This window comes from Anopheles merus, chromosome 3R (genome assembly GCF_017562075.2).
Source record: "Anopheles merus strain MAF chromosome 3R, AmerM5.1, whole genome shotgun sequence".
NCBI classification, from domain to species: Eukaryota; Metazoa; Arthropoda; class Insecta; order Diptera; family Culicidae; genus Anopheles; species Anopheles merus.
Genome location: NC_054084.1, coordinates 7,574,907 through 7,598,162, shown reverse-complemented (window position 1 = coordinate 7,598,162; position 23,256 = coordinate 7,574,907). Strand labels below are relative to the sequence as shown.

The 23,256-nt window shown below is 46.9% G+C and overlaps 1 protein-coding gene across 10 annotated transcripts; it reads right to left on the bottom strand.

Annotated features, from left to right (window-relative positions):
• Positions 1 to 811: 811 nt before the first annotated feature.
• On the bottom strand, positions 812 to 22,284 carry LOC121595840 (dual specificity tyrosine-phosphorylation-regulated kinase mbk-2-like). 10 transcript variants are annotated; one of them, XM_041920111.1, is made up of 3 exons: positions 21,984 to 22,284; positions 19,971 to 21,070; positions 812 to 7,912 (listed from the first exon to the last, which is right to left on the bottom strand). In XM_041920111.1, the coding sequence occupies exon 3, from the start codon at positions 7,598 to 7,600 to the stop codon at positions 4,397 to 4,399; it is 3,204 nt and encodes a 1,067-aa protein (XP_041776045.1). In that variant the 5' UTR covers positions 7,601 to 7,912; positions 19,971 to 21,070; positions 21,984 to 22,284; the 3' UTR covers positions 812 to 4,396. The 10 variants fall into 10 exon arrangements, with proteins under 10 accessions (XP_041776045.1, XP_041776047.1, XP_041776046.1 ...); XM_041920113.1 differs by having other exon boundaries at positions 19,971 to 21,067; XM_041920112.1 differs by having other exon boundaries at positions 22,041 to 22,284.
• Positions 22,285 to 23,256: the final 972 nt, after the last annotated feature.

Here is a 23,256-nt window from a genome sequence, read left to right as displayed (position 1 = left end):
ACGCTGCAAAAAAGATCATACTGTTTCTACGTTCGTTTTGAATAATATTAGTGCATTAACTTATCGCATTCCGCACGCACGCTGAAGGAGTGTGAGGAGAATGAGCGCCTGCGTCTTCGCCTGTTAGGTGAATGGAATCAATAGAGTTTCACTACTTCATTGTGAAGTCGTGTTTTCGACTGGTGAAAATTAAAAAAAGGCTATAATGGCAGTGTGATAACGTAACTGAGTGTAAAAAAGTAAGTAATTGGGTTGTTATTGAAATAACGCAAGGTAGAAAAGGGACTTATCACAATGTCTAGAAACTAAACACTTGTGGTTATGATAAATGGTGTCGCTCTTAGAGTGAACAACAGGATGAAAAAACAAGAGTGGAAAAGAATGGAATTACCGCTCTTGCTAACCCCAAAATACAACAAACTAAGGTGTAAATTGGGGAGATAGCAGCAGTTGTAGTAGTTACGCACATCCTCCTTTTTTGTTAACACACATCCTTGTCCCATCTTTTCCGTTCCTTTCCACTATCCCCCTTCGTTGAGATTATTCTTCATGTCACGTGTTTGATTTTTACGCTAAATCTTGTCTTTTTGTTTAAACGTTAAGGCTTTTCATTACTTTCTTTGCTCGTTTGCTATCTTTTATTTACTTTCTTCTTTTCCAATGTCCAACTATGCATATCCTTGCTTTTCTTTTAGCACTGTTCTGTTCGTACAAGAGCCTTTTCCTTTTCTTTCGTGCTACATATTAGTGTTTTGTTTGTTTGCTTTCTTTTGTTTTATAGTTACCGTGAAATATTTGCACTAAAGTAGTCTACTTTACTCTTTATTTACAATGTTGTTTTTTGTTTTACCTTATTGCCTAGTAGCATGCCTTATTTCTTGCAACGTGACGTTCGTCATCTAAATTAGCTATAGCGTTCTCCGTCCATCCTTATCTACCAATTATAGCGTGTTGCTCTCATTTGATGCGGTTAGGATCTCTACAATTATCTTATGCTCCTTTCCACTAACTCATACGTAGTAGTGTTGTTGTGTGTTGGTTGAGATGTATATTCTCTACAATTCTAATGCACTTTTGATTCGCGGCTGGCAAGTGCGTGAGAGTGTTTTCAGTGGCTCTCCTTTAGTTAGTTTGTCCGTTTCGTCACTTATAATTTTACTATTCCTCTCCAGGGCGTCACAAACCCCCTTACTTGAGGGGTTCGCACCCTTTCTTCCCATCAAAAAACTATACTACTACTACTATGTTCTATTACTTCTCTATTCATTCTAGCTTACAGTGTGCAGTCCTTTTGATTACTTAGTTTCGGTTTCGCGGCTAGAAAATCGTCCATCACACCACAGCATCGTACGGACACACAAACGGACACAAAACTCACAGCAAATACAGACGACAAATGTACTGTTTTTTTTTGTTTTCTTCTTCTACGCATCCCATTCCCCACGAAGCCGTTACAATGTTTGATAATTTGATCAATGTGTCTTGCGGCGTGTGTCCCTTCTTAACGACATATTGCGATTTGTGTGTGTGCTTTATAAACCTTTTCCTTTTGTCTTTATACCATACTTTTTTCCTCATTATCTATCATACCAGTTATCATCGGTTTATATCATACCAGTGCGATTAGAGAAGCGAAATTTGGGTGATTATATGATTGTTTGGTAGTTGAACGAAACAAATCTTAGCATGGACTTTGTTTTCCTTCCAAAATTGTGAATAAACTTAATGTTGAGACACATTTCAGCTAGACGGGGGTTTTACACTGTTTATAATTCATCTGCATACAATCAACCATAAGTACACAGGGCGTAAACATAATACAAAACAAAACAAAAAAAGCTAGTGAACATGAAATACGAAATCTCTTATTGCTGGCAACCACAGACAGATCCGGATCCACCCGGCGTGTGTGTGTCTGTGTGTGTGGGAAGGCGATTAAATACTTTAAACGTTTAGCTGTACTTTGCTGTACACGCATACAATATATTGCGCCACAATAGCGGTTGGACTATTTCATGCTTTACTTCGCTTCTGTACGCTATACAATCAAAGCAAAGTAAAGCAACAAAAAAAAAAATACGGAAAACAACATTGGGGATTATTTGTCATATTTAATGGTGTCTGGTTGTGTTCTTTTTTTTTTTACTTCCTTTCAATCCTCGACTTCCTCGCTTGGTAACACACCCAATTTTCGCTACGAAATGTGTCTTTTCTAAACGATTGAGTGGCTCTTTCCTATACGTTAATTGGCAGTTAGTTTCGCTTTACGCGGGTTTTGTTGTACGTCTTTTACGCGCGTCTACCACGTGTCTCGTGTGTAATACAAGTGGGGAGAGTGAACGGGTGATAGTGATTGATTATTGATAATATTTGAGCATTTTGAGGTTGACCGTGAGTAAGTTGTGTGTGGTCTTCCGCTATCAGCTAAGTAATACTATAGTTGTGTGTGTTTGTGTGTGTGTTTGGGAGAGCAACGGGGTTGATGATCGTAAAGTCTATTCCATTGTACAAATTATGTTATGTCCTGTGTGTCGATAGGAATGAGAATTAGACTAAAATAAACTACATTTCCTACACACGCACACACACGACGACAACAATTGCTCTAGCTAGGATGATAAGCATACTTTAGTTTAGCGTACTAAAGGGAGCATTACGGGTGGGCCCCGTCACACCCATCTTTTCATTTCATTTTCTTCAGTCTAATTTTGCTAACAAGCAGCGTAGTGTCCTTCTACACGACCACCCAACTCTTTAAGACAATAATGATTGACAACAAACGTGTACATCCCATCGGCGGAGGGGCGTGGGGAAAAAACCTATTCTTTTAATGATATTTCGACAATCGCCATTCTCCGGGGAGGGGGGGGGCTAATTTAGCGATTCGTTCGTTAGTATGGGTCCAAATAAATCACCTCGCAGGTCAAGAATTTCCAACACTACCACGCTCAATCTCATTAAAATCGTCACAACTTTCACTCTCTTTTTGGTATTGGTTTGTTTTTATACGCAGATCGTTCTGTTTTGATATACTTTAGGTACACACACTTGTTGATACTTCAATGGTCAATGTCCTGCGTTTGAGTTGTTCTTTAATCTTTAAACAGTATCTTCACTATGCTCTACCCCTTGCGCACAAAGACGCCCAGGCTTTTACCAATCTCTAATGTCGTTGATCCTTTAACCCCGGGCCAACGGGGGATGGGATATGATGAAATGCAGCGCACTATTCGCCACGCCAGCTTTTAGTCCTTTTAGTGTATATCGACCAAACGAACCGATCCATGGAAAACAAATCCATTACTAAACATAAAAGGCAGTGTGATAAATGAATATTAGGATGAGGATTAGAAATCACAAGATATGAATTACGCGAGTCCAACATTGGCTATGTTTGAGAACAAATTCAATAAAAAATAAGCTGCATAAAAGTCTGGTGAGTTACTATACCAATTCAAAGTAACCATGGAATTGCCCATGCAACAGTAGTATGGGTAGTCCTTCTGTCCATTTGTGTCTGCTAATCGAACTGTTCAGAAGATGAGAAAATTAGCTAAAAAATATATCGTAATAGCCCTCAAGCACAAACACACTTTCAATAGCGACACCGCTCGCTTCCCAATTTGCCTATCTACATTGCTCCGCCCGGGAAAAAGCTCTCTGCACACGTTTTGCAGCAAACACTGTCCGTTCGCTTGCTTGCTTGCACCTTAAACTGAGACCGCGCGTACCTTCTCCGCCACACACTCCTTGCTAAGCACGATTATTTATCCTACGTTACTGTATGAAAGACGACGACTTCCTGGGGACAAAAGCACTGCGCGCGCTTAACGGCGCCGTAGTTTTAGCTTCCCCCCTGCTCACCACTTGCCGCCGGGCCGCCGTGATGATGAGTGGAAGGAGGAGGTTGTGGTTGATTATTGCTGCTACTGCTACCGTCCGCCGTCGTGCCCAGGGCCAGGGCGGCCAGCTGAGCCGTCGACGGCTGGTGGTCGGAAATGGACGCCTGATGATGCCTTCTCCGTTCCCCGTGCCCCGGTTCCACTACCCCGTCACCCTTGGCTGCCGCTTTGCTACCGTGAATCACCAAAGACGAGTCCAACCCCAGGGAGGCGACCGTGCGCCCCGTCGCCAGTATTCGCCCCTCGAGCAGGGCCTGCAGTGAGGTCGCTTGCCGCTGGCAGGTCGGCTGCTGCATCGACCCAGCCAGCGTTATCATCGAGCTGGAAATGCCGGACGACAGCAGCGAGGAGGCGGCCGTGGGCGATGTTTTGCTGAGGCCGCCGCCGATACCGCAGCCCGCCGGCAGCGACAGTGCCGAGGAAACTTTCTTCAACGACACCGACATCCCCCCGGACGACGAGGAGGTTGCCACCGCTGCGAGCGCTTTCTTCTGCTAGGAGCCCATGGAAATGGTGCCGGCGGCCGCTGCCGCCGCCGCCGCCGCCAGACTGCCTCCCGCATTGCTTTCCAGCGTGCCGCCGCCGCCGCCGCTCACCATCGAAGAGCTCAGCTGCTTGCTGATCGAGCTGGCCGTCGAGTGGGACGAGCTGCCGCCGGCCACCGTGCCGCTGCTAACCGTTGTGGAGGCGGCCGACTCCGACCCGCCATCGCTCACCTTCACCACCTGCGGCGACTGGGGCAGCATCCGGTGGAACCAGTTGTGGTTGAGCGCTTCCTGCGGCGTCATGCGTCGCTTCGGATCCCACCGCAGACAGTGCTTCACGAAGTCGAGGAACAGCTCGTCGCAGTAGTTCAGCACCTTGGCGAGATCGCGCGTGCCGGGCGCACCGCGGTAGCGTCCGCGCTTGCTATAGCTACCCTGGATCTCCTCCCGCCCATCCTCCCGGAAGCTGAGCGAGCAGTAGTGCGGGAACTGATCGTCCCCGTCGTACGCGAAGTAGCGCGACGGCCACCGGGCATTGTGCAGCAGCTTGAGCGGCGGCATGCCGAGCAGCTCGATAATGCACGCCATCTGGTCGTACTCGTCCTCGCCCGGCAGCAGCGCCGACCCGGTGTACAGCTCCGCCACGATGCACCCGAGCGACCACATGTCGATCGCCATGTCGTACTTGGCGCCGAGGATCACCTCCGGCGCCCGGTAGAACCGCGACTGGATGTACGTGTAGACGCGCTCGTTCTCGAAGCAGCTAGACCCGAAATCGATCACCTTAATGCCCGAGCGGCCCTGCTGCTTGAGCAGGATGTTCTCCGGCTTCATATCACAATGGATGATCTTGTTCTTGTACAGCGCGTCCAGACACTTCAGCAGCGAGTGGGTGAACTTGCGCACCAGCTGCATGCTGAAGCCCTTGAACTTGTTCTTCTTGATCAGCTCGTACAGGTTGATGTACAGCAGCTCGAACGTGATGCACATGTGGTTGCGAAACACGAAGCTGTCGTACATGTGGATGATGTTCATCGAGTTGTACCGGTCCTGCGCCCGCAGATGCTTCAGGATGCGAATTTCCTCCTGCGCCTGCCGGTGAAAGCGCTGCTCGTTGCGGATCATCTTCAGCGCCACGTGCTGGAAGTTGCGATGGTCGTACGCCTTCACCACCTGCCCGAAGCTGCCCTTGCCGATGATCTTCAGCACCTCGTACCGGTACGCTATGTGGTCGTGCGCGATATGGATGTACGAGCCCTGCTCGTTGTCGTAGTCGGAGTTGCCCGCCCCGCGCCGCTTCTTCGCGTTCGCACCGATGAAGTAAATGCGCGGATAGTTGTAGATCTCGTGATGCTCGTACTGCGTCAGCTTGTCCATGTACAGCCGCAGCACCTCGAACGGTGCCAAGCTCTCCGTTATTCGCACCTCCTCCCCACCATTGCCCTGCTGCTCTTTCTGCTGCTGCTGCTGAGCATGTTGCTTTTGTGCACCCTGTTGCTGCTGCTGCTGCTGCTGCTGCATCTGTTGCAGCTGGTGCTGATGATGCTGAATGAAATGTTGCTGCAAATCACACACCTTTTGATCAACCGAGTGTCCCAACTTGGCCACCTTCGTCAAGCTCACCTCGTCCTTCTTCATCGTGTTGTTGCTGCTGCTGCCGCCGCTGCTGCCGCCCGTAGTGCTGCTGTTGCTGCTGTTGCCCAGCAGGTGCGACGGCAGCATCGTTTGGTCTTCCGGGTCCATCAGCGTGATGTTGCCGATGCGCGTCACCTTGCAGTAGCTGGCGGCGGCGGAAGCATCATTCCCTTTCGCCACATTACCGCTGCTCCCGCCGACCGTACTGCGCAGATGGTGCAGCTGCTGCTTGTGCAGGGCTTGCTGTTGCGCCTGCTGCTGCTGCACGGCGGCAGCGGACGAGGTGGGCAGTATCGAGACCGAAGCCGAACTGTCATGATGATGGTGGTGGTGATGGTGCTGCTGCTGCTGCTGCTGGTGCTGATGGACCGCATCGGCACTGAGCCCCATCTTGCTGATGCGCGTCATTTTGCTATAGTTTATCGGGACGTCACTCGCGGCGGCAATTGCAGCACTGTTATTGCTACTACTACTGCTGGTATTGCTACTGTGTTGCTGGTGCTGTTGCTGATGGTGATGCTGCTGGGCTGCCACCATTTTCTGCTGGTGCTGATGGTCATGGGAAGCGTACGAGTGCCGCTCGCCACCGCCACCACCGGCATTGATTGCGGAGGAATGTGACTGTTTCCCGCTGCCCGATTGGGGCGGCACCACCATCAGTATGCTTCCTCCGCCTCCCCCCGCCGTACTGCCGTTCGTGGAAGCTCCATTGCTTGCCCCGTTGCCACCGTTCGGGTTGGACATGGTGCTGGCCACCGCGCCATCCACATCGCACAGGCGGAAGGTCAGACTGTCCAGCATGTTGCTACCGCTGGGGCCACTCGTCGTCACCGGCAAGCTGTGGTGATGGTGGTGCTGTGGATGAGATCCCTGCTGCTGCTGCTGCTGCTGAGACAGATGAGGATGATGATGCTTATTCTGATGATGCTGAAGTAGAAGCAACTGTTGCTGCTGCTGCTGCTGAGGATGCTGGAAGTGGAGTTGCTGATTCAGTTTGCTGCTGCTACCGCTGCTGTACCCGATCGAGGTAGCACCATCACACAGCGAACCGATCCACTTATGCGTGCCGCCGCCTCCGCCCGTGCCCGTCGGTTTCCCGCCGATGCTGCTCAAATTACCGCTGCTGCCCCCGAACAGAATCGCGGACGAGGTTAGCGAGGACGTTTTCAGCGAGGACGGCGGCCCAATCAGGGCCGGCTGAAACGTGGTCAGCCCGCCCGTGCCGAGGCTGCTGATATTGTTGCTGCTGCCGCCGCCGATGATGCTGTTGCTGCCCAGGATCGTCGACGACGCGTTACCGTTCACCTTGTCGCACCGCAGCGAGCTGGTGCTGCTGGACGGTATGCCGGACGAGCCGACTGGCGCACCACCGTTTGCCAACAGCAGCGAATACCCGTTACCGCCGCCGCCGCCGCCGCCGATCCCCGTTATCGAGTGCTGCCGGGAGAAGAGGTTAGCACCGACGCCGTTAGCACCGTTACTGTTGCTGCCGTTGCCACCGTTACTGTTGCCAGCGTTACAGTCCATATCTACGACATCACAGTGCGCGAACAGGCGACCGCTGCTCGCAACCAACATGCTCCCCGGAGGCTGCCGAACGGGGACCCGATCCTGCCGGACCAGCTGCCGGTTGTACGGACCTGGTGCAAAGGGTTGCCGGCGCTACTGTTACTGCTACTGCTGCTGCTGCTGCTGCTGCTGCTGCTGCTTCTAAAACAAACGCTAACTGACAGTGCCGTACACTAACGGTCATAGTGTTGGTGTGTGTCTGTATTCTCGATGCGATTCTTTTTACAGCCTCATTTCGATTCTCTTGTTCTCTCTTCCTTTCTTCACACTTCCGGCAGAGAATTTTTGTGTGCAGATTCGTCGAGAAAACGTTCGTTTTACCTAAAACAAAAAAGAACATCGATTAAAATCCATATTCAACAGGGAACTGTGAGGGTATTGAAGTGAAATTGATTCAAGTCTTTCGCACAAAATTAAACGATTAGTTCGTTTGCTTTACCTCCCGAGCTTACGTAACGCTTTCATAACGCCCTAAAAACAAACTGAAACACCAGTGCCAATAATACTCATCTTTCTCGGATGTAATACAGCAGTTAAATCATAAAAAACGCTATAAACGATTGCAAACTCTTGTGAAACCAAACCACCAAAACACCAAGGAATCAAAAGCCAAAATGTAACCCCATCGGACTCAAAAAACAAACAATAAAACCTCGTTCCGTTCTACGTGATGAAGGCTGGTGTAGACTGTCTTTTTTTTGTGAGTTTAATTGTGACCCGGGGAATGGCCGTGCAGGGCGAATTATAGGGCTGGCCCACTTCTTCTGGCTGGTCGGAGCAGAATCGATCTTCCGGAAAAATAGGTGGAGCCACCTATTCAAAAGGTTTTTTGGTTACGGTTATGTGTCGTATGCGCTCTGCTTTTCCCTGGCGAGGTTTGGTGGGTTTGGTGTTGAGCCATATGGAGACAAGATTGATGCTTGATTTCATAATTACACTGAAAAAGTCAAACATATCTGAGCATAAGATAGGCACAACACATCATCAAAAATTCATATCGGTTTGAGACACAGAACATGCTAAACACACAAGGCTTTGGCACTGATCCAAAAAACCTTCCCATCTAACCTGCGTTCTAAATTATTCGATCGAAACCGTTCCACCAATACACACACACACACACACACACATTTCATCACCTCATAAATCATAACCTTTTGCTGGCTTCTGCTCACAAGCCAGAAATGAATCAATAAGGTAGAGGAGCAAATGGTTGTTGTCCAGCCATCTTTACGTCGAGCTGACAACACACAGAGAGAACTGGTGGTGAGTGAAAACAGAATGCATTCAACCGCGCACCACACCACTTGCATGGAGGGCACACACAACACACATCGGAACCACACCATGGCGGAGATATTTAGAAAATACCCATAAACTAGCCCATAAAACAAACATGAAAATAATCCCGTGCATTAACGGTAAATGCTCTAAACAACAAACCCAACATACATCGGGGCGTTCCTTGCTGCTGCTGCTGCTGCTGCTGCTGCATACTTTCGATGCAATGCATTTTCCGCTGAATGAGAGTTAAAAAATGTATCTTCTCAACCACCGCGGGCACTCGTGGTCGCTTTTTCTTAAAGAAGCCAGTTAAAGAGCAACGAGCAAAATCGCTTATGACCGGTCGGTTTTTGACTCCCCGCGAGCAATACTAACAATAAAATAAAATGCCAGCAGGAAACACAGCAGAAAGATCGAAACCGCGGCCGGCCCACGATGGCGACGACGGCGACGTTATAAAAGTGCCGATGCCGTATTTAAAAACAAAAACGGGAGCAACAATAAAAACGTTACGGCCGCAAAACCCGCCCGCCACACCAGACCACTGGGGTAGTAGGTGGTAGAGGAAGTGCGCGCAAAAAGTTCCGTAAGTCGCCGACTCTTTACCGATATTCACTGACTGGGGAGCATCCTTCTCTCGGTTCGTCCCCGTTTTTCCAACCCTTTCTTTTCTTTTTTTTTTTTGTTGTCCATTTGGTTGAGTTCTCCTGCATGGAGAACGGCGGACAGAAGAAAACGTTCGAATACCTATCGATGGATCGTACGAGCCCCGCAACATATAAAAACACAAACACACACACCACACACATTGCCGTCTAACGGGGATTCTTTCCTCTTTTCTCCGGCGACCCACACACAAACACACACTTGGGGAAGGTGAGAAGGAAAGGGGGTGGTAAGATAGCTAGTGTTGCGGGGGTATTAAGACAGTGCGCGCACATACCCGTATGCATTACACACCAAGCCAGTTGCAAAGCTGCGCGATTCTTTTCCCTTGAAGTTACAACTAAAACGGATTGAGTGGGAATCTAAAAACCTGTATTAAACCATCTACATAAATTTAATTCTATTTTTAATATTTTTCTAGAATTATTGTACGTAATCAATATCTATACAGAATAAAAGACACACAAAAATAAATAAAAATAATGCTTACTGCTTCTATAACGATTAAAATTCAATTTTGGTCCTTCGAACCGGATTCCTTCCCATAAGATGACGTCACGTCTTGAGGATGACACTAAAAAGGGCTGATGGATGGAACTTCTGACCCAACTAGTGTCAATCAACTCTTCCTTCTCTCTTACATATAGAGCGCGGAAACACCTCTATCCCGGTGGGCAAAACATTCCAAGATAATATTGCACACTTCTTCTCTTCAATCCTTTTCTTTCTTTACTCCCTCATTACACTCCTTTTCTTGACGCAAACCGTTCAAAGTGCGCGCACCTGTCCATTGGGAGGGAGTGAGGGACGACTTAGGGGGCTCTATCTGCCAGTTTAGGGCAGGAATCAGTGCTGATCGTGGATGTGTGTCTGTGTGGTGTGGGGCCCACACATCATTTCTCGCACATCATTTTTCGTTTTGCTCCCTTTCTGCTAGAGCGCGCGCTCTGTTTCATGCACGGAGGGAAAGAGCTACCACCAGATGCTGGCCGACGCATTCAACATACCCCACCCCGTGTGGGGTCCGTCGCTGTGACCATTATGTGCACCATCAAACATGAGCAACATTGGTGGGTAGAAGCAGAGGCCGGTGAGTCAGGCAAGCACCACCCCCAGAGTTCCCGTTCGGTGTTCTACTATTGCGTGGAAGGTTTTCTAATTTTTATGATTGCAACTAAAGATGTTACACTGTTTACATGCCCGTGTGTGTGTCTGTGTGGATCGTAGCTGTGATCCGGGAACTGGGAAGGCCCCAAAGTAAACGGTTAAAGAAAATTGGAAAAAAAGTCGGTTACGAGGGAAAAGTTAACAGCAAAGGGGAACACGGCACCACACCAGACCAGCAGCAGAAGGGTTTAACTTTCAATCTGTTACAGGAAGACAGCAATCAGTAGTTACAGGCAATTCATTAATAATTGATGAATCATTTAATAAACACAACGGACAGCAGCAGCAACTCTCTTTTCTTATAGATATCTCAATAACTTTTGTCTCGCTTTTCTTCTTGTTTTGGTTTTGGGATTTGATACACGATCCGTTTACAGACGCGCTATAGATGCTGCTGCATCTATCAATTGCACCATCGAGCTGTTCTTTGTCACTGAAGATTGAAAGCCAATATAACCATTCGCGTGGCTACATCCACAAGCCTTACGTGACAAATTGAAGCCATTAATCGTCTTTTGAGTGAAACCAAATTATTACTTCCGCTGAATTCTCTAAAAAAAACTCACAAAATAGCAAGAGTAGCTTTTGCAGGTCTTTAATGATCTTAACATATTCATAGCCTTAACGAAGTTTACGCCGTTTTTTTCATTAGCTAAAGGCTACTCGTCTCGGCTGGTCAAGTCAAAGTGTAACGTGCGATGAGTGCGAAAGACGGAAAGATCCAAATGAACTGGCCAAAGTTTGGCAATGAACCGGTAGCATGCCATCGTCGTCGTCGTCGTCGTCGTCGTGGTCATCAGTGAGCGCAATACGAGAGCGATGAAGATAACACACTCAAAACCAAGCAAACCATAAAGAAACACATCTCAACCGAAGCGAGAAGCGAACAACTGACCGCACGCGTCCTTCACATTCGTGTGCCCCACCTCCACCCACCACCACCCAACCGAAAGGGGAGGGGGACTGGATATTTCTGTTTTATTTATCTTTCACACACTGTGTGTGCCCTGGTGTCGTGTCGCCTCCGATTGTCGCCTCGGTCAACTTCACTCGACGTGTCTCCTTTTCTCGTGAAAGTGTAGTGGCGGCGGCGTCGGCGGCATGCACCAGTGCTGACCCAAGCGAAGCTGTCAAAACATGCGCAACGACGTGCGATTGATTGGCAATGAACCAAACCATCCAGCAGGGTGGGGGTGGGGAGTGTGCAAATTTCAATGCCACGCAGAGTCATTTGGAAGCCGGTTAATGAGTGGCATTGCTTGCAGGTAAGAGATGTGCTCATTTTCACCTTCCACACAACATAAAACACAAATTGCTTGCGAAAAATGCCAAACATTGAAAGAGTTTGCCAATGTTATCGGCCGTACGATCACATAGGCAACACACATGCACACAGCAAATACTAAGGATTATTACTGCTTAACGAATCGAGTAAAAGCTTCAATTTCACCTCTACCACTGGGCATGAGGTTTGCTCTCAGGTTGCTTCTTATCTCCCTGTTGTGTGTTTCCTACTCCCGTTCGGTTGTTTCTTCTGCTTTTACATGCCACTTTCGCACAATTCGGTTATTTTTTTTTAGTTTTTTTTTATGATTTAAATTTGGCTTCTACTGCTGTTGCTTTTTCGCTTCGTTTTGCACGTTCTCTTTCCTCCGCTCTCTTCTTTTTATTTCATTTTATGAATTTTGATACAATTTAGGAAATTGGTCCATCCGCAAAACGCGCGAGCTTTGCACATTTTCCATTTGCATGCGCTAACGTCATTCCCCTAAAAGGGTTTAGCTTTTTCTCTTCCTTTTTTGTGGTTCGCTCTCTTTTTGCAGCTCTTTTTTGTGTGTTGCTTTCCTTTGCTACATCTTTTTGGAGGAATCTTTTGTGTCGAGTGACACGCGATCCTCCCAGCAGCAGCAGCAGCAGCAGCAGGTAAACGAGGTGGACGACAACGCCGTCAAAAGGTGTACACAGCCCAACAAAGCAGTATACACTGCCGTATCACTCGCTGGGGAGCAGTGACGCAGTCTGCTGCTGGTGGGACCAAATGCACTAATGCATATCGATCCAGCCAGCCACCAGAGAGCCACATCAGAGCCACACAACCGCTAACTAGCACCGATGGGGGAGCAGATGGAAATATTGGCCACCGAAAACCATTTGGCATGCAAACCGAATGTCCAGCGGGATTGGACGTCTAGGTGAAACGTTTTTTTCTTTTTTTTTGTGTTGTTGTGTGTCACAAAAATACCCCCCAGGGCTCTCTGCAAATATCGCACAGAGACGGAAAAGGTTGGTTAGAGGAAAACCATGATACATGATATGGTGAAACATGTGTAAAAGAACGGATTGCTGTCGGCTTACCAACCAATGCCTATTCGTTGTCGATTGGTTGCAGAGTGTGTGTGTGTGTGCTAGTTTGGTGCAGGATTCCTTACCCAACCCTACCCATATTCAACCAAAAAACAGATGATAAGGCTTCAGAGCGGAGAAGGGAATTTGTTTTTTTTTATAATCTTCCCGAACGCAAAGCGAACGTCATTAGTCAGCTCTCGTTTGACATCATCCTCGTACAGGAGCAGCAACACAGTGCAACGCTGTGTAAATAAAACTTATTTTCTATTCAAACATCAAACGAGCGATAAGGAAAAATAGGTCCAAAAGTCAAGCGTACTAGAAAAATAAACAAAACAAACATTGTATTTAAATTCTTGCATACAAGCATTCTCGAAACGTGCGGCGTGGCTATAAATACTGTCAGCTTTGGCGCCCTCTAGACTGACCCAGAGGCGTGTGTGTGTGTGTGTGTATTTTATGTCACCCTCAGAAGCACCTGTCCACTAACTTCTCCCCCCTTTGGAGTACACTATGTATCACGCTATCCTTTAAGTTTTTAACAGCAACTCTTAAAAATCAATGCCAACCGACACACACGATGCGGCACACCTCGGCTAAAGGGCATTAAGCACCCGGAAAATGACCACGCGCGCACTGGGGGTAAATAGAAGGAAATAAAAAAAACCGACACAACAACCACATACACACACACAGGGGAAAAAAATGTGCTTGTAGCTACGAATATAATTGGTCTCGTTTTGCTCGTTCGTTCGTTGGGTATATTAAGTTTTTTTTTTTAGTTGCACCGCATTGAACAAACTAATGAATGACCCCAACGGGGTCCTCCCTCCTTCTCCTTCTGCCACACCCCACAACTATGCCTTCCCGTCGTCACACGAAAAACACTGCTCGGACAGTCATCTCCCCCTCCCCCCGTCGTTAAAGAGCGCGCGGCCGATGAACCAAAACCAAAATCGAAGCCATTCGCTGCCAACCGATAAGCAATGTGGGCCCCCATGCGGCTAGCGGTGGGCAGGGCTGTCAAATGGATGATCGAGGGGGGCGAATGGAGGGAACAGGGGAGATGGGATAGTGGCACAGCATAGTGGAAAGTGGGTGGAAGGGGTGTGTAATTGGATTAAACGCATCATAAACTATCGATGGCAGGAAAAGCGGAAGTAAAAATAAACTACCCCCCGCTTTCACGCGTATCTGTTTATTTTATAAAAAAAAATGTAACCAACTAGGCGGCCTTTCCTTTCATGCATGAGCATGTGTACATTCATATGGAGAATAATTTAACAACTTTTTTTTACCCGCCACAAGCATGCTTATATTGGCTTACAATCTTCAATGACAAAGGACAGCTCGATGGTGCAATCCATAGACGCACTGACATCGTTAACGCGTCTGTAAATGGATCGTGTATCAACTCCCAAAACTAAAACGAAGACAAGCGAGACAGATGTTCACGTATTAGGTTTAATTTAAATTTTTCTATTCATTGTAAGAGTTCTGCACAATTAGTGAAATTCAAACATTTAAAGTTTTCAGTATTTCATAACAAGAAACAACATTATTGACATTGTTAACTACAGCGACGTTGTATCGTTAGTCTTTTTGAGTAGCGTAAGTCATTACGGGCCGTCATCTATTGTTAAAATCATTTAATTTCATGCCAATGAAGTTGTCATGTCATTTCATGTCATAAATCAAATTAAGTTGTTAATCATGCAACAATAATGTTACTCCGCAATATATGAATTTACACACACAAAATTTCATAGACCCAGGGCTAAAAAGAAGGAATTTTGGGACCTTGTTCCTGGATAGCGCCAACCAATAATTTCTCAGAAACACACCCAAAGGCTTATTGGACTAATGGTTAATTTTATCTAATGGATTCAGCTCAAACTTGAACTCCAAAAATGTCTTATTCACGCACAAAAACACTGCCCATCGTTAAAAAAAACCCTTTTAATTCTTTACGCACTCTTAACTCCGCGGAGTTCGCCAACCCTCACAATCCTTGACAACCATATGCCCGCGCCCGTGTCTTCTGCACCCGCGACACTTTGAGCCACCCCCTCGACGTCCGACCCCTCCCTGCTTCCTCGCTAACCCTTCTGCCACACGCCCGAACGGGCACCGATCGCCACCGACACACGCCATCGTCATCGGCGATCGAGCGATGAACTGTTGCTGATGCGGAAACCTGCGTGCGCCGCGAATGTGTGTACGCCGGGGGAAGGAACACCAAACCGAGAGTCCACCACCATCATCAGGGGTGTCTCGGGAAGACAACAAGGCTCACACACACGCACAAAGGCAGACCCGTGTTTTACGCGAGAGAGGAGCGTTTCGCTTTGTTAGCAAAAGATCGCAACTCTACGCACACCACACGGAACGAGGCATTAACGCGCGGGCAGGGAGTGACTAGAGAAGTTGCAAACTTCTTTGGCTGCTTCGATCCCTCTCTCTCACAGTATGCGCGCACCCGGCGCGTATTCTTGCACCGCCTGCGTTTACTATTCGCGCGCGGCCGCGTTTCTTGCCGATGTGCTGAATGTTTGCTTTGAAAATTGCACCCGTACAGAGTAACCGAGAGCGTGTCTGTGGTTCTAGCCTGTGTGGGCAGGCATGGAAGGACAGTGTGCTCTTGTAAGGTTTCCCATCTGCTGCTATTCTTGTTTCTTTTGCTATGTAGTAACTAACAGGGTTTCCTTCAATGTCTAAAGAGCTCAAAGTCAGAGCTCTCCAATCCAGTTAGATTTAAAAAAAAACGCCATAAGCAATCATCCATCCTATATGAACTTCATTGTTACAATAATGAATTCCCAATAGAAAGGATTAGTACCTCAATAAGCCGTGCATTCATTCCGACCGTTCGATCACAAATCATATCAACATGTGTGCCCCATTGAATGTTGAATACATGAAAGAATTATGCTGCACGAGGCTCCACACACACACACTTCGTCTCTCACATAGACGGCTGCGTAGGCCCTCTGCCCCCAGTACAGTCGGGGGCTATTTTTGGCTACAAACACACACAGCACCACGAGCTAGAGAGGCCAAAGAAATCAGCCCAACCCTTTCCCTTCAAAACCCTTCATCGCAAAACGCAACACACACACAGTTTTCACCGGCTTCTCTCTTTTTATCTCGCCTCCCCCCTGGTGATACACCCCCCAGATCTACCTCAGCCCTTGCTTTCTCTCTGCTTCTCTCGGACGATCCTCTTTGCACATATGGGGGGGCAAACCATTTTTTGGGTAATTGGGCATTTGATTTCATTCATTGAAACCCATCCCCCGCCGATTTAATTTGCGGAGAATGAACTTTTTCCCCCCTCGATCGTCCTCTTCTTCCTCGCCACATGTTCATGAGGGGGGAAGAGGTTGTTTTGTTGCTGTTTGTTTTGTGTTCACAAATATGTTTCGTTTCATATGTTTCCCTCTGCACGGAGAGAGGAAGGGATTTGTTGGAGTCGAAACACTAACCTCCCTTGGCTTTTATGATAATCATCATCAACATCATCAACTACAACAACAACATCATCATCATCGTCAGCACTGGCATTAATGTGTCTGTGTGGCTGATGAAACAGAGAGGAAGCGATACTGTGCAAAGCGAAAATCGAAAGACTCAATGATTTCGAAATGTTTGCTTAGTTTTCGCCCAACCAGGAGGAGGAGGAGGAGGAGGAGGAGCGGGAGGTTTTGGGGAACAGTTTTCTCTGTTATCAACTTCTTCCCAGCTTTTCAAAGCTCGCTGGTTTCCTTCTTCTGCAATGTCCATTATTATTTTAATGGAATCGCATCTCCTTTTCCACCCCATTCCATCCGCCAGGCAGGTTCAATCGTTGTCCGGTTTCCTACTCCCTTTCTCGCACTACCACACACAGACATACACACACACTTCCCCAATCCTCAATCCAAAGGAATCGGGTAGATCGATGTACATGATGGCAAAAGCAAACTCATATGTTGCTTCCATTGCTCATTCCCTCCAGCAGCCGGGCACATATACTGCCGGACGCCGAATCAAGTGCATCATCAGCAAAGCACATGCGAAGAGGGAAAAACACTGAGCGAGACAGGGACGATAGAAAGAGAGCCGAACGATACGGGTTGATTGACCGTAAGCCGCGAAGACGATATGGCATTGTGTAGCATCATCCACACACACATACGCGCAGACAGAGATACATCGGCACCCAAGAACCGCGAGATCGGAACGCACACGCAACCGGCTTAACGTGCGCAAGGGCACACCGTTGCACTCACATTGCACCCAGCGATCGAATGCACCAAAAGGGGTGAGCGAACGAGAGAGAGAGAGAGAGAGAGAGAGAGAGAGAGAGAGAGAGAGAGAGAAGGACAGCAAAGGAATCAAATGAGAGAACGAAAGGCCATCCAAGAAGTATGGTGTGATGTGTTTCATCGTCGATTAACTGCAGCAAAACAGAGGAACCGACAGAAGCAGCCGCAGTGCCAGAAGTAACAACAAGGGGTTCGCACCCGTTCCTCCCTAATCAAGTGGGACCACCGCACTCTCGTCGATCGGATGTGCGTTCGGATTCTAACCGATTAACCCTCAGAATGGGGTGTAAACAACTTTATAATATTTTCATACAATTACCCTAAACAAATTATAATGAAAGTAGAAAATATAATACATCAGAATTATTCTAATTAAGGTGGACTATGTTCTTCAAATTCTTAATAAAGCTACAATTTTGTTGTTTTTCCATTTTGCATTAGGATGCTTTATATTGCTTATTTAATGTCTTCATCCTGGAATCAGTCCGATGACCGTGCGGTTACAGGTAATGCTTTATAACAAACACGTCCTGAGTTCAAAACTCGAAGAAAAATGTATCGAGTAAACTTATACATCACAAATATCGTACTTAACAGGCACTTTACAATGAAAAAGGCGATGTATAAAATGTGATTTTGAATAACGTAAACATTTCGAAGACATTTCACAAAAACTATCACACAAAACCGCGCCCGTTTCGAGTTGTTCGGGGTCCATACTGTTGAAGTAATCAATCTAATCCATTTTAATTCTCTAAAAATCATTCAAAATCAATTTTTACAATAAAAAATAGTCATAAAATAGACACCCCGCCATAATAACAGGTGATCAATTGAGATGTTTTGGCCCCGGTTCCCTTCAAGAGTTAATATAAAAGCAGAAAATGAAGAGCCAAGGTGGCCGCGCGGCATCAAACCAGGATCACACAGCAGGACCGTGTTTGTGTAAAAGCAAGAGGAAGAGAGAGAGAGATAGAGACAACGACTTTATTGCTCTTTTCCGCTCACTCCAGCTGAGTAGAAGAAGGTTGATGGAGCTGGAGCTCGTCTCAGAACGCAACCCAAACAGGATGGAGCCAATGTCGAGACGCCGCCGGGCAGCATAAACTCAAACCCTACCGTTTTCCTCACCACCAAACGGGTGAACGTCGAAAAAATGGAAGATGCCGAAAAAAAGACGACTGAAAAAACCCAAAAACCTTCCCTTCTACCATTCCAGCGCACACACACACGGGGAAGATGATGATGAACCAAAAGCACTTTTCGACCTTCTTCCCTTCTTTGGCTCTATATTCCTGCTCCGGAGCCTTTCTCGATCTCTGTGGGCCCCTTTGGTCGTTGCGATGATGCTGCTGCCGATCGTACCGGGGGAGTGATCTCTTGCCTGCCAAGAACAAGAACCACATTACCACTTTTCCACCGGGCAGAGCGAAGCAGCATTAAACAGTACCGCGGTACTGTGCTGCCCCGTTCTGGGTGGAATGGTGGAAACACACACACACACACACACACACACACACACTCAATTATACGCACACCTGAGTGTGAGAGTGCGTTAGAGTGCGTGCGTGTGTGTGCGTCTGTGCTACCTGTGTTAGTGTTTCCAGCGGGACCGCCAGGATGTTTCCTTCCCATTCTCATTGTTGATGTTTGCTTTTGGCCGATGTTTTCGTCAGGTTTGCTTTGGGTCAGATTTTTCTGCCACCGCTGGGGCATTAATGCTTTTAAGAGCTCGGTGGAAAGATCAGCAAACAAATACTACCAGGGGCAGGGGCTGCTGCTGCTTCTTCGGACGCACAGGAAGCACACTGAGGCACATTTCGAGAGGGCTCAAAAGAGAAACAGAAGAATCGTACACACCCAACAACAAAAAAAGAACCTTATTTCCATTTAATGAGAGCAAAATTATTGGAAAAATATCGAGAAAATGGTGCAAATGGTGGAGAACATAGCCTCGCAGCCAGTGGGCTGTGGTTGGAAACGTTCTTTTGAAAAGGAGATAATCGATGAGGAGTTTCTTCCAAAATCAGCAAGAGGTTAAACATATTAATAATTGATAAGAAAACTGTAAACACTTCTTATTAGTTTAACAAATAAATATTAGAAATCTTCAACTAAATAAATGGATCAGTCCTATAGAAACGATAGTTGACAAAGTGTGGAAAGTATGCTTAGTCTTAGTTCAAATTAAATAAATATTTACCAACTATTGCACAGTTCTTTTTTATATATTTTTTTGTTTGGGACAATAACTTTCGTCTCTTTTTAATAAAAAGGGGTCTTAGAAGATGTACATAAGTCAATATAAGCACGAATAGATGTTGAATTGCATATTGAGCATAATTTATAAAACAAAATTTGGCTCAAAAAGACGTATCATTGCAAAGATATGTCTTTATACCCTAAAAACCCATGTACAGTTCGCAGACATTCGCTTCATTTATTTAGAGAGACTTGGAACATCTCCACTTCAATCCCTGAAACATGAGAATAACCTTAATTTGCTCATTGAAAATGCAGCCTAACAATTCTTACTTGCGGGATGCGTGAATGAACCGAGAATCAATTTCAACACTCACTTACATACCGACACACAGCCAGTTACTTACATCACACAATCCTTAACATTCGCCCCTCCAAAGTCCTTATTCGCCGCAGCTCCGAATTTCGCTGTTTCGCCTTGCCTTCTGTGTCCTTTTTCTCTTGCTGTGACTGCCTTATTATCCTGTCTCGACAGCGTACGGTCGTCGCCTGCCCTGTTTCCGATATCCGCGTACAAGCCGATACACGTGTGTGTGTCTGTATGTTGCTGCTGCTGCTGCTGCTGCTTCTGCAACGGGATGTTGATGTCTACTTATACTGCTTCTTTGCAGTATGTGCTCACACTACTGCTGCGGAACACCATTTTTGCATCCATCGAGCGGGCACGGTCGAAGAAAAAGAAGAAGGGGGTAGGAATAAGGAAAAAGACACCACAGCACAATCGAATATCCTTCTATTCACTGCACTGGCACATTTTTTTTTTTATTTTTGCTTCTTTCCCACGGGGTGTTCGAAAGGGGGAAGACAAGGAAACCCTCGTCGTTGTGTGGCACCACACTCAGGATACACTTTTATCGCATACAAAGCGACACAAAAAGAACAAAAAAATATATGTGGAACGAAACGGATCACACACACTTTACATCGCGACACACACTCACACGCACACAGGTAGTATGAAGGGAACTTGTACACTTGAGATTGCTGGGTGTGCTGGATTTTACACAGCTGTAAATCTTGTTACACAGCAAACGCACACACACACACACACACACACACCCCTTTACAGACGCACACACACACACACGGCGATGAGCCAAAAAGAAAACACACCACCGTTGACCGAGATTTTCCAGGAAACTGGCCCCCTGTTATCCGACACGCGTACCCGCGCGCACACACAAGGATAAAAACGCACACCGAGCCCGAGACCCACACACGCACAGGAACGTACGCACACACACAGCTACACACGCACACAGCTTGCGAATCGCAACATAGATTTTCTGCCACTTTTCTTGGAAACGAGATTCAAAGGGGGGTGGGGGGCACTGTGTTTTTCCTTCTTTCTTTTTCTTGCTGTCGCTTTCCACTTACAACAACACTTTTTCCGACCGAGCTTTTCGCTTCACCTCAAACACTGCACATTGCTCCGAATTTTCTCCTGCTGAAAGGAAAAGGGTTAATTCGGGTGAGACGGAGCGAAAAAGAGAGAATTGCAGAAATACACAAAAAAAAACTTCAATATTTGTTTCTTCTTTGAGACGTCCGCGAAACCCGAACCTTTTTGGCCAAAACGCCTCTTTCTTGGCACAATTTACATGGCTTATGATGCTCTGTGTTTATGCTGCCAGGGCGCGACTGTTGTCCGCTGCTAAAACATTACAAAGCCTACTTGTCTTGGAGCTGGAGGAGAATCGTCTTGTTCGTCGTTTGTCGTTGCAGTGATTCTCTGCCGTCACTTCTTCTCATTGAAGTTTTCCTCCCTACTGTTCCATCATTCCGTTTTCTGCTGCTGCTGCTGCTGCTGCTGCTGCTGCTGCTGCTGCTGCTGCTGCTGCTGCCATCGTTCTTTCACGGTTTTGCTTTACCTTCGCTTTCTTCGCCTGCTCCGCTTCTTCTTCGTCGCACGTCACCACAGTCTTCACGCACACACAGGCAGAAGGCAGCAGTAGCAGCACCGCAACACGGACACGCACACACACATACACACACCGAGCCAGGCAGGCTATTACGCACACTACCGTAAAATGCCCGTTGCTCGTTTGATCGGAAGATTGAGGAAAGAGACAGGGAAGGGAGGGGGGACGATGGTGCGGTGTCGAGTTTTTCGCTTCGTGATGGAAAACGCACGCACTGTTGCTCTGCACGCACGTGTCCACACACATGCACACACACTCGCACTTATGCTGTAAATGTAAACGGTCCGCCTCCTTTACAGGACACACACACGGGAAAGGTGGCTTTCTTTTTCGAAACCACTTCGGGCCAATTCCAGCGGACATGGATTTTTTTTTCTTCGCTCAGCGAGCCATCTGCATCACTCGCAATCCGTCGGAAATGCACAAACTCTTAATTACCTTCGACTTATTTTTCCCATTTCTCGACAGGCTTGGTTTTTACACCCTCTTTTGTACCTTTTGCGAAGATTGGTTTGTGAGCGTTTGCACCGAAAACGGGGAGCAAACACAGGAGCAAGACCCTCTAACACGACCACACCACACCGTTCTGTTCTGGCAGCTGGGTGGGTACAAGTTCTTTCAACTTCTTTCAATTCTTTCTCCACTGCTGCTGCTGCTGCTGCTGCTGCTGCTGGCAACGCCACTTTGCATGCGTTTTCCTCGGCTGCTGTTGCTGGTGTTGTTGTTGGTGGTGGTGGGGCATCACTGACACATCGGTCGATGTTCAGCGCCACAAACGATTCCCAGCCGACGCTGATGCGGCACTCAGAGTGACCAGAAAGACCGATGTATCCAAAGTGAGTTTATTTATCAGGTGGGCTTATGGTGTTCTTCCTCACTAATACATCGACACACGAATTGACAATTTGTTCCATAACAAAATCTAGTTAGTGGTAGTAATGGTAAATGGTGTTCCTCTCGAGTAGTTGCAAGAACGAAGCCAAAAACCAGCTTGACGGTCAGCTTGTGGATTGATATCAAGATATGAAGGTCACCTCCCAAACGCCACAGATTAAGCTAAAACGACTGGAAAATCGAATATCCATAGAAAAAAAAGCGAAACCTCCATAGCTTCATTGGTTTGCTCAATAGATGGCATATTACAACTCATCATCATATAGCTGTCCTTTTCTTGCAATGTGTTTTGACAATATTCATCTAATCATGACCTATATAGCCTTCTAACTTTTCGAGCAAAAATTTATATTTTTGGTCGTGTGGTCAGATGCAAGGGAATCCACACCAACGACCTTTACTCAAATCTCACTACAAATGGTTTCCATTGGAGTTTAGTATTTAAACAATCGTATCGCCGTTCTAGTTCTAGCGATGCATAACTTCAATGTGAAATCATATAACAGTACAGAGGGAATGGGAAAGCTCTCCTCCGAGCGAGGAAGCTTCACTGGTTGTGTATCCCAGCAACATATGGCGCCACCAGCTTTTTGCTATTTTTAGAATGCATCAGTTGTTCACCGTCTGCTAAACGAAGTCTTTGAACCGTTTAGGTTGAAAGCTTGAGTCATTTAGATCCCGTTTAGTGGTCGTTTAGTGGATTTGTGGCACTCGGGACTTCAACCACAACAGTCTTTGGAATTCACACGCATACATAAACAAAAGATCGAATCTCCCCCTGTCATTTTCAATTCAATTTTCTACAGCACGGCTGTTA

Excerpts from the sequence above, each read along its gene's own strand:
- LOC121595840 (XM_041920111.1), bottom strand. The coding sequence starts at position 7,600 with ATGTTGGTTGCGAGCAGCGGTCGCCTGTTCGCGCACTGTGATGTCGTA.